This window comes from Glycine max, chromosome 5 (genome assembly GCF_000004515.6).
Source record: "Glycine max cultivar Williams 82 chromosome 5, Glycine_max_v4.0, whole genome shotgun sequence".
In the NCBI taxonomy this organism is placed as follows: domain Eukaryota; kingdom Viridiplantae; phylum Streptophyta; class Magnoliopsida; order Fabales; family Fabaceae; genus Glycine; species Glycine max.
This window is the reverse complement of record NC_038241.2, coordinates 8,366,569-8,378,885: the sequence shown is the minus strand read 5'-3', so window position 1 is coordinate 8,378,885 and position 12,317 is coordinate 8,366,569. Positions and strand designations below refer to the sequence as shown.

General features: G+C 36.6%; 1 protein-coding gene across 1 annotated transcript; it reads left to right on the top strand.

The window, feature by feature from the left end:
- Positions 1 to 703: 703 nt before the first annotated feature.
- On the top strand, positions 704 to 1,084 carry LOC102661980 (uncharacterized). The gene has a single exon (XM_006580614.1). The coding sequence runs from the start codon at positions 704 to 706 to the stop codon at positions 1,082 to 1,084; it is 381 nt and encodes a 126-aa protein (XP_006580677.1).
- The last annotated feature ends 11,233 nt before the right edge of the window (positions 1,085 to 12,317 follow it).

Sequence of the window (12,317 nt, the reverse complement as noted above, 5' to 3'; positions counted from 1 at the left end):
GAGGCGGATTGTTACATTAATGGTATCAGAGCCGGTCGAACCTTTCGGCTAGTGAGTTGTGACTCTGCTATGTTTCTTTGTGCATTCTCTAGTTACCTTGTTGAATGCTTGGTGTTTGTTGTTTGGATTTGGAACTTTGTCACTTTGTTGTGTTTCGATGAGTGATAGAGATTTGAATGATGTAGTCATAACATGTTTGTATCCCTGATGTATGTTATACCATGAGTTTCAATGCCTTGTCATGAGTTATTAGACTGACCATCTATATAATTTGTGAAGTGCAATGGGACTACATGCAAGCGGTCAGGAATACAAAGGATGGAAAATGAGTGCTAATGTCTCAAGGGAAGACTATTTTAGAGGAGTATTTTCTTGAGGCATCAACTCTCAAGAGTAACTTAAGTAAGGACTGGAGATAGATATGAAATCATCTTATTCTTTTTATTGTGCGTTTTTTTTTTCATGTTCTCACTTCCTGGTATGCATAGGGAGTAATGACTAGATGGAATGATCGTGCGATAACTGATGCTCTCCAAGCCTTAGCCCAGGATATGGGAAACCAGAATAAAGGAGAAGCTGCAGGAGCTATCGAGTATCAAGGGTTGGATCGCTTCCAAAGAAACAATCCCCTACTTTCAATGGAGGATACAACCCTGATGGTGCTAAAAATTGGATACGGGAGATTGAGAAAATCTTCCGAGTGATGGCATGCCTTGAGGAGAAAAAGGTTGCTTTTGGCACCTACACTCTGGTAGAAGAAACTGAGTATTGGTGGGAGAACACTCACCAATGCTGGGAGGCTGAAGGTCAAGCTATGACTTGGGAAACCTTCAAGAGGGTATTTCTGGAGAAATACTTCCCTGAAGATGTTAGGAACAAGAAGGAGATGGAATTCCTTGAACTCAAGCAAGGGAACACGACTGTAGCTGAATACGCAGCCAAGTTTGAAGAGCTAGTGAGGTATTTTCCTCATTACCAAGGAAGGGATGGTGAAAGCTCAAAATGTGTGATGTTTCTAAATGGCTTGCGACCTGAGGTGAAGCAAGCTGTGAATTATCAAGGTGTTCATCAATTCCCACTATAGGTGAACGTGTGTAGAATTTGACAGTTGAAGAAAAGTTCTCCATAAGCTTGGACAGAAGAAAGTAGAAGAAGAAATGGGACAAAAAAAATGTTAATTTAAATTTTTTACAGCACAAGCCATGCTGGTGGAGCACAACCCATGCTACGTCAGGGTGTAAAACAGCATGGCCTGGGGAGCATGATCTGCTTCAAACCTAAGAGCATGGCTCGTGTTGTGATGAACAATCACAAGAATTCTAGAAAAACTGAGTAATTTTTTATCCAAAAACCACCTAATCTAAATTCATTGAAGATTAAATGACCTAAACTATCCTAGAAAGTCAAAACACAAAAACAAAAGCTAGATTAGAAGTCAACTTACTTGAATTGAAGAAAATGCAAGGAATGAGGGTTGAGAGAAGTGGGAATGTGAGGGAAAAGAGAAAGAAAACAAAGGGAGTGAGGGGAGAAAAAAGCAGTTAGGGAAGGGGGAATGGGGTTAGAAGAGTAAAGGATGCCAAACGACACTCCAACTTCCTTTTAAATTTGTGTACCCCACATCCTAGCATGACCCATGTTAATGTTGCATGGTGTCGCAACCTACCTTTTGGCGGGAGGGCGAGGCGAAATGCCAAAGCGCGTCCGTCTCCAAGGGAGAAAATGAGTGGAGTCGCCACTAACGTTTATTCGAGGGAAAACGTTAGAAAAACCAAAACGAGGTCTGCAAATTTTGAAAATAAGGGTCCAAGAGTTGTTTACGCATAGGGAAGGTATTTGCACCCCACACTCCCATCACAAGAGACAACAGTCTTTAATTGAGTGTGCAAAATATGACTTCAAAATTGTGTATTTTCCCTTTTTATATTTTTTTATTTTTTTGAGGTCGACAAGGCTGTTGTCATTGCTCCTACGTATCCTCAAGTGCGATGAGTGTTGGATCGAGTGGCCTGAGAATAATTAGGAAAGGGGGGGTTGAATTAATTATTCCTAAACCTTTACTAATTAAAAATTTACTCTTCTAAGGCTTTTACTATGTTGTTAAGTAAATGAAGAATAGAAAAGAAACTTAACCAAAAGTAAAAGCGGGAATTAAAGTGCACAGCGGAAATTAAAAGAGTAGGGAAGAAGAAGACAAACACACAAGAATTTTTACACTGGTTTGGCAACAACCCGTGCCTACATCTAGTCCCCAAGCGACCTACGGTCCTTGAGATTTCTTTTCAACCTTGTAAAAATCCTTTTACAAGCAAAGATCCATAAGGGATGTACCCTCCCTTGTTCTCTTTGAACAACCTAGTGGATGTATCCTCCACTAGAACTGATCCACAAGAGATGTACCCTCTCTTGTTCTCAGTCAAACCCAAGTAGATGTACCCTCTACTTGTACCATAAAGGATGTACCCTCCAATGTGTTAAGACAAAGTTCTCAGGCGGTTAAACCTTGGAAACTTTGTGAATGTGGATACAAAAGAATTCTCAGGCGGTTAGTCCCTTGAAATCTTTTGTATATGGGAAAGGGAAGAATCAAAAGAATTCTCAGATTGTGTCATTTTGAATTCTTTGACAAGGAGAAGGGAGACACAAAAGAATTCAGGCGGTTAGTCATTTGATCTTTTGGAAAAGGGAGAAGAGAGACACAAAAAGAATTCAGGCGGTTAGTCTTTAGCGAATTCTTTTTGGCAAAGGGAGAAGGTATTGGATCAAGTGGCCTCAAAATAATTAAGAAGAGGGGGTTGAATTAATTATTCCTAAACCTTTACTAATTAAAAATTACTCTTCTAAGGCTTTCACTAAATTGTTAAGAGAATAAGGAGTAGAAGAGAAACTTAACAAAAAGTAAAAGCGAAAATTAAATGCACAGCGGAAAGTAAAAGAGTAGGGAAGAAGGAGACAAACACACAAGAGTTTTTATACTGGTTCGGCAACAACTCATGCCTACATCCAGTCCCCAAGCGACCTGTGGTCCTTGGGATTTCTTTCAACCTTGTAAAAATTCCTTTTACAAGCAAAGATCCACAAGGGATGTACCCTCCCTTGTTCTCTTTGAACCTAGTGGATGTACCCTCCACTAGAACTGATCCACAAGAGATGTACCCTCTCTTGTTCTCATTCAACAACCCAAGTAGATGTACCCTCTACTCGTACCACAAAGGATGTACCCTCCAATGTGTTAAGGCAAAGATCTCAGGCGGTTAAACCTTTGATACTTTGTGAATGGGGATATAAAAGAATTCTCAAGCAGTTAGTCCTTTGAACACTTTTGTATTAGGGAAAGGGAAGAATCAAAAGAATTCTCAGATTGTGTCATTTTGAATTCTTTGACAAGGGAGAAGAGAGACACAAAAGAATTCAGGCGGTTAGTCCTTTGTTCTTTTGGAAAAGGGAGAAGAGAGACACAAAAAGAATTCAGGCGGTTAGTCCTTGGCGAATTCTTTTTGACAAAGGGAGAAGAAAATGAAAAGATGAATAGCACAAGTTTTCAAGGTTTAGAAAACCAGAAAACTTCAGAAAGCTTTTGGTACAAAGAAGAAGAAGAAGTTCAAAGAGATTCAAGGCTTGTAAAAGATTGATTGAATAAAATGAATGATCGAAAATGCAAAACAAAGCCTTGCTTTTATAGACTCTTCATGTCTGGTCAAGAGGACCATTTAGAAGAGTTATAACTTTTAGAAAAACTTAAAACCAGTTTGAAAAAGTCAAAAACCATTTGAAGAGTTACATCTTTAGATTTATTCAGAAACAATCACTGGTAATCGATTACCAAATCGGTGCAATCGATTACACAAAGCTTTTATGTGAAGGGATGTGACTCTTCACATTTGAATTTGAATTTCAATGTTCAAAGGCACTGGTAATCGATTACAACTTTTTGAAATTAATTGGAACGTTGTAAATTCAATTTGAAAACATTTTCAAAACCATTTTTCTACTGGTAATCGATTACAACAATCTGGTAATCGATTACCAGAGAGTAAAAACTCTTTGGTAAACATGTTTTGAGAAAAATCATGTGCTACTTAATTTTTGAGAAAAACTTTTCATACTTATCTTGACTAAGCCTTCTCTTGATTCTAGAGTCTTGAGTCTTAAATCTTGATCTTGATTCTTGAGATCTTGAACCTTGAATCTTGATTCTTGACTCTAAACTTTCTTCTTGAGTCTTGAATTCTTCTTGATTCTTATCTTGAACTCTTGAATTGTTCTTGATTCACTTGAGTTGTTCTTTGATTGATCTTTGATTCACTTGAGTTGTTCTTTGATTGATCTTTGAGCTTTTTGTCATCACTTTTGTCATCATCTTTTGTTATCATCATTGTTATCATCAAAATATCTTTGAATCACTCTTGATTCTTCATGAAGCTTTGCTTCGACAGAAGGGATGAAAAAAATGAATAGCACAAGTTTTCAAGGTTTAGAAAACCAGAAAACTTTAGAAAGCTTTTGACAAAGGAAGAAGAAGAAGAAGTTCAAAGAGACTTAGAAATCAATGTGGAAGAAATTGCTTGTGTAAAGAATGAACTGGAAAAGATAGATGTATAAAATGCAAAACAGAGCGTTGCTTTTATAGACTCTTCATGTCTGGTCAAGAGAACCATTAGAAGAGTTATGAATTTTAGAAAAACTTAAAACCAATTTGAAAAAGTCAAAAACTATTTGAAGAGTTACATCTTTTGATTTGTTCAGAAACTATCACTGGTAATCGATTACCAAATCAGTGTAATCGATTACACAAAGCTTTTTTGTGAAAGGATGTGACTCTTCACATTTGAATTTGAATTTCAACGTTCAAACACACTGGTAATCGATTACCAAAACATTGTAATCGATTACAACATTTTGAAATCAATTGGAATGTTGTAAATTCAGTTGAAAGCTTTTTGAAAACCATTTTGCTACTGGTAATCGATTACAATAATCTGGTAATCGATTACCAAAGAGTAAAAACTCTTTGGTAAAAGGTTTTGAGAAAAATTCATGTGCTACTCAGTTTTTGAAAAAACTTTTTAATGCTTATCTTGATTAAGTCTTCTCTTGATTCTTGAATCTTGATCTTAATTCTTGGAAGCTTGAATCTTGAAACTTGATTCTTGATTCTTGAAATCAAATTTCCTCTTGAACCTTGAAGTGTTCTTGATTCAATCTTGAACTCATTCTTTGATTCTTGAGATCATCATCTTTGTTATCATGAAGTGTTCTTGACCTTTGAGCCTTTTGTCATCACCTTTGTTATCATTAAAACTTCTTTGAATCAATCTTTATTCATCATGAAGCTTGCTTCTACAATGAGGAATTCAGACCTAAGTAGTTTTTTAAGTATGAATGTTTGTTTGTTAAATTGATTTTTATGTTTTTGAAAGATTCATTTTAATAGCGAACAAAAAGTCGTTTAAGGCATTGGACCTTGAAATGATGTTTTAAATATTGAAAAGCAGAGAGAATCGTTAAGGCATTGGACCTTAAAACAATCTTTTAAATTTGAAAAGCAGAGAGAATCATTAAGGCGTTGGACCTTGAAATGATCTCAAATGATATTTGATAAAAACAAATTAGTTATGAGTTGGTTTTATCTTGGTTTTGTTTATTAACTTTCAATCTCTTTAAAGACGACTTTACAACACTAGTGATCGGTTAAGATTGAACTTTACAAAGAAAAACGAGATCACCAATGAAAGATGGAGAAGATGGATGTGCACATAATAATAAGGGGGGCCCCTAAGGGTACATAGATCACATTCAAATCTTAAAAACAAAACTAAATGTTTTGGTAATCGATTACAACATTTTGAAATCAATTGAAATGTTGTAAATTCAGTTGAAAGCTTTTTGGAAACCATTTTGCTACTGGTAATCGATTACAATAATCTGGTAATCGATTACCAAAGAGTAAAAACTCTTCGGTAAAAGGTTTTGAGAAAAATTCATGTGCTACTCTGTTTTTGAAAAAACTTTTTAATACTTATCTTGATTAAGTCTTCTCTTGATTCTTGAATCTTTATCTTAATTCTTGGAAGCTTGAATCTTGAAACTTGATTCTTGATTCTTGAAATCAAATTTCCTCTTGAACCTTGAAGTGTTCTTGATTCAATCTTGAACTCATTCTTTTATTCTTGAGATCATCATCTTTGTTATCATGAAGTGTTCTTGACCTTTGAGCCTTTTGTCATCACCTTTGTTATCATTAAAACTTCTTTGAATCAATCTTTATTCATCATGAAGCTTGCTTCTACAATGAGGAATTCAGACCTAAGTAGTTTTTTAAGTATGAATGTTTGTGTGTTAAATTGATTTTTATGTTTTTGAAAGATTCATTTTAATAGCGAACAAAAAGTCGTTTAAGGCATTGGACCTTGAAACGATGTTTTAAATATTGAAAAGCAGAGAGAATCTTTAAGGCATTGGACCTTAAAACAATCTTTTAAATTTGAAAAGCAGAGAGAATCATTAAGGCGTTGGACCTTGAAATGATCTCAAGTTATATTTGATAAAAACAAATTAGTTATGAGTTGGTTTTATCTTGGTTTTGTTTATTAACTTTCAATCTCTTTAAAGACGACTTTACAACACTAGTGATCGGTTAAGATTGAACTTTACAAAGAAAAACGAGATCACCAATGAAAGATGGAGAAGATGGATGTGCACATAATAATAAGGGGGGCCCCTAAGGGTACATAGATCACATTCAAATCTTAAAAACAAAACTAACCGACGGTCACACGAAGAACGCAGAACATGAAACGAAGTAAGGAATGATCGTGGTCGCGATTCGGTTGCACCTCGGCCTCGTTTCCTCTTCTTTCTTTCTTCTCTCAATTCCATCAACTTTTGACCCTTGGAACCTCTCCTCAACCTCTTAAGCATGCCTATGTATAGGAAAATGGGCACTTGGGGCAATGGCAGCTCGCCCAGTTGAGCTGGAGCTCACCCAGGCGAGCTGATGCTTACTCCTGAAGTAACTAGCTCGCCCAGGCAAGCTGGTTCCTTCACCCTGAAGTAATTTGGGGGCCCAGGCAAGCCAAAGGCTAGTCTGGGCGAGTTAGGATCCAGGAAACTCAATGAAAAGATCCTTTTGCCCCTCTTTTTTTGGTATTTTTTGCATTTCTGATCAAAACAATGAATGTTTCCTTGCTTTGCATTGTAATTGGCGTTCAACACCGTAAGTCGAATAGCAATGAACAAAAGATCAACGAACGATAGTCCCCGGATGAAATTAGGGTATGGCACATGGCCTATGGTGATGTAACATGGGCCATGCTAGGATATGATCAATTTTTTTTGGGTAGCATGGTCATACTTAGAAAAGACAATGATGTTGCCAGAAAGTGGAATTTGAGCACGGGTTATGCTATGTAGAGCATGGTTTTGCTCGAATCCTGACTTTACTTTTTATTTAAAAGGAAAACTAGCACAGCCCGTGCTAGGACAACATGGCCTATGTTGGACGAAATAAAACATAAAAGTTTAAGAAAAGGAAAACAAACAACAAAAATAACATAAATACAAAACAAGGTGTCATACCCTAATTTCGTCTGGGGACCATTGTTTGATTGCATACAACCTTTGTTTGACCGCTTCGAGGAACTTAACACCCATCGTTAAGCAATCTGTGAAGTTCTGCGACATGTCGGGAGTCGAAAGGAAACATTATTGCGCAATCCGTAAAGTTTCGTAACATTCCAGAAGCTGAAGAAGGGATGGTTGCGTAATCCGTAAAGTTTTGTGACATTACGGAAAGAAAACAAGTATCGTTACGTAATTCATGAGGTTCCGTAACGTTATGGAAAAAGAATCAGCAAAAAAGGGGCAAATGGGGTGTATTTAGTAAAATGGGGGTGCAAATAGTAATTTTCAAATTTGGGCCCTTCTAGAGGTTTCTGGGCAATTTCTTGCTTAAGGTGGAAGCAACCTAGCTCACCTAGGCGAGCTGAGCTCGCCTCGCCTGGGTGAGCTAGGTGGCAACCACCTCCCCCGTTTTGTTAAAAAATGGGCTTCCGGGCGTCCGGGATACCCGTAATGCTTCCGTCAAATTCCCATAACCCTAAATAAGCATATTTCACTTAATATTGGTGGGAAGGAAGAGAAAAAAGAATAAAATCAAGTCCTATAGGCTTCCGTAACTTTTCCGTAAATTACGAAAGAAGGGGGTGAACTTATCAAAATTAGGGGGTACAAATAGCAATTTTGAAATTTTGAATTGGGCCTTCCAAACTGTTTTTTGAAGCTGGATTTCTTCTGGGCGAGCTGGGCGGCAACCTCCTCCCTTTTTTTCCTATAAAAAGGCAAAAGGGTGTTCTAAGGGTCCCTGATTCCCCTGGCTATGCATTTCAGTTGTTTTGGGTGACAAAAAATTATTTCCGTGAAGAAAATCCAAGCCAAGGTGCTTTCATAACGCTTCCGAGAGGTTTCCGTAAGCAAATCCGTGAAGGTTTTCCTCCGTTCTTCATCCGTTCTTCGTTCTTCAACGGGTAAGTTTCCAAATCCAAGACTTTTAATTCATTTCTTTCTTTTTTTTTTTTTGCTTTCATCTTTATTTCGTTCAATTTAGGTTTCTTTTTCTTCCGTTTTTAACGAGCTTTAACTGATCGTTTAAGTCGTTTTCTCGCCTAATAAATGATGAAATGAATTTAACTGATTATTTGCGTTGTAATATCGTTTAATCACTGTTAAAGCAAAATCTAACCGATCATTCACGCTGTAACCTCGGTTAAACCAAAAAAAGGGCAAAATAATAATAAAATAATCAAAATATCTTTAAATAAATTAATCAAAAAAATTGATCGGACATTTTTCTTTGGAAGTTTCCTTGAATGAATTGACTAATAACCAAAGTGAAACTAAGGCTAAAATCAACTCACAAATCAAGCTTTGTCCGCGAAAGTCACTAAAAACCGCTTTGAGGTCCAACGCCTTAAACAGTCCTCTTTGCTTTTATCGGTTAACATGGACTGTTCAAAAGCATAAAATCAACATGTAACTTTACCGCATTCGCGAGAACTACGTAGGTCTGATTTCCTCTTCGATGGAGGATACGTAGGAGCAAAAGCCCCGCTTTTGTCGACCTCGTGAGATGGTTAGAGGTCCAACGCCTTAGCTTTCTCACCAAGTAAAATGGATCATTTTAAGGTCCAAGGCCTTAAATGACCACATTCCAAGTAAAAAAGAATCACTTGATTCGCCCCTTTTGAAAGAGCTACGTAGGTCTGATTTCTTCTTCGATGGAGGGTACGTAGGAGCAAGAGCCCTGCTTTTGTCAACCTCAAAAAATAAAAAGAAATAAAAGTTTAGATACATAATTTCACACAATTCTAATCTAAGGTTGTTGTCCTTTGGAACAAACGTGAGAGGTGCTAATACCTTCCTCAAACGTAAAGATAACTCCCGAATCTGGAATATTCTCCATGACTGATTTCCTTTGGGTTTTTCTAACGTTTTCCTTTCAATAAACGTTGGTGGCGACTCCGCGCATTTTCCTCCTATGGAAGATGCACCTGTGAGCCCTCGCGTCGCCCTCCCGCAAAAGGGTAGGTTGCGACACAAGGATATAGGTGGGTCTTTAAAGACCCACATAACCTAGAGTTTGCCTCCTAGGGAGTGCTTGTTTAACGTCTCGAGCCTGACATGTGACATGGGGTAAATGTCACCCTTGAAGATGCACAATGTAGTGCACCTGAAGCAATGTCTCCTCATAATGCTTGTCCTCTTCATATTGATTTGAAAGGTGTTCCCACTGTTGCTTATTTGCTCAAGTACTCCATACAGGAATACTTTCACCACTAATAAGGGAACATACCACCTAGAGTGTAATTTTCCTAGTAAAAAGTACAGGTGTGAGTTGTAGACCAATACTTTTTCACCCTCATGGAACTTACGCCTCTTAATGCATTGGTCATGTCATTTCTTGGTTTTCTCCTTGTAGAGCTTGGCATTCTCATACGCAATTAGTTTGAACTCATCCAACTCATTCAACTGTTGCAACCTGTTACAACCTGCAAGCTCAAGATCAAAGTTTAGAAACTTCAGAAACCATATGGCTTTATGCTCAAGTTTAACAGGAAAATGACAATTCTTCCCATAGACTAGCCAAAAAGGAGACATCCATAGAAGCAAAGCTTCATGATGAATCAAGAGTGATTCAAAGGTGTTTTGATGATAACAAAGATGATAACAAAATATGATGACAAAGGTGATGACAAAAAGCTCAAAGGTCAATCAAAGAATGAGTTCAAGATATTCAAGATAGAATCAAGAACACTTCAAGATTCAAGAGGAAAGCTGATTTCAAGAATCAAGGATCAAGATTCAAGAGATCAAGATTTCAAGAATCAAGATTCAAGAGATCAAGATTCAAGACTCAAGATTCAAGAATCAAGAGAAGGCTTAATCAAGATAAGTATGAAAAGGTTTTCTCAAAAATTGAGTAGCACATGGATTTTTCTCAAAAATATGTTTACCAGAGAGTTTTTACTCTCTGGTAATCGATTACCAGATTGTTGTAATCGATTACCAGAAGCAAAATGGATTTGAAAAAGTTTTCAAACGAATTTACAACGTTCCAATTGATTTCAAAAAGCTGTAATCAATTACAATGTTTTGGTAATCAATTACCAGTGCTTTTGAACGTTGAAATTCAAATTCAAATGTGAAGAGTCACATCCTTTCACATAAAAGCTTTGTGTAATTGATTACACTGATTTGGTAATCGATTACCAGTGATTGTTTCTGAATAAATCAAAAGATGTAACTCTTCAAAAAGGTTTTGACTTTTTCAAATTGGTTTTAAGTTTTTCTAAAAGTTATAACTCCTCTAAATGGTCTTCTTGACCAGACATGAAGAGTCTATAAAAGCAAGGCTTTGTTTTGCATTTTCAATTTAATTAATTCATTCTTTCAATCTTGAATACTTTTCCAATCAATCTCTTACAATCCTTTACAAGCCTTGAATCTCTTTGAACTTTTTCTTCTTCTTTGTACCAAAAGTTTTCTAAAGTTTTCTGGTTTTCCAAACCTTGAAAACTTGTGCTATTCATCTTTTCATTCTCTTCTCCCTTTGCCAAAAAGAATTCGCCAATGACTAACCGCCTGAATTCTTTTTCTGTCTCTCTTCTCCCTTTTCCAAAAGAACAAAGGACTAACCGCCTGAATTCTTTTGTGTCTCTCTTCTCCCTTGTCAAAGAATTCAAAATAATTCAAAAGTGTTCAAAGGACTAACCGCCTGAGAATTCTTTTGATTCTTCTCACTCCCTAATACAAAAGTGTTCAAAGGACTAACCGCCTGAGAATTCTTTTGTATCCCCATTCACAAAGTATCAAAGGTTTAACCGCCTGAGATCTTTGTCTTAACACATTGGAGGGTACATCCTTTGTGGTACAAGTAGAGGGTACATCTACTTGGGTTTGACTGAGAACAAGAGAGGGTACATCTCTTGTGGATCAGTTCTAGTGGAGGGTACATCCACTAGGTTCAAAGAGAACAAGGAAGGGTACATCCCTTGTGGATATTTGCTTGTAAAAGGATTTTTACAAGGTTGAAAGAAATCTCAAGGACCGCAGGTCGCTTGGGGACTGGATGTAGGCACGGGTTGTTGTCGAACCAGTATAAAAAACTCTTGTGTATTTGTTTCCTTCTTCCCTACTCTTTTACTTTCTACTGTGCATTTAATTTCCACTTTTACTTTCTGTTAAGTTTCTCTTCTACTCCTCATTCTCTTAACAATTTAGTAAAAGCCTTAGAAGAGTAATTTTTAATTAGTAAAGGTTTAGGAATAATTAATTCAACCCCCCCTTCTTAATTATTCTGAGGCCACTCGATCCAACAAACACTTCAAGATTCAAGAGGAAAGTTGATTTCAAGAATCAAGGATCAAGATTCAAGAGATAAAGATTTCAAGAATCAAGATTCAAGAGATCAGGATTCAAGACTCAAGATTCAAGAATCAAGAGAAGGCTTAATCAAGATAAGTATGAAAAGGTTTTCTTTAAAATTGAGTAGCACATGGATTTTTCTTAAAACATGTTTACCAAAGAGTTTTTACTCTCTGGTAATCGATTACTAGATTGTTGTAATCGATTACCATAAGCAAAATGGATTTAAAAAAGTTTTCAAATTAATTTACAACGTTCCAATTGATTTCAAAAAGTTGTAATTGATTACAATGTTTTGGTAATCGATTACCAGTGCTTTTGAACGTTGAAATTCAAATTCAAATGTGAAGAGTCACATCCTTTAACATAAAAGCTTTGTGTAATCGATTACACTG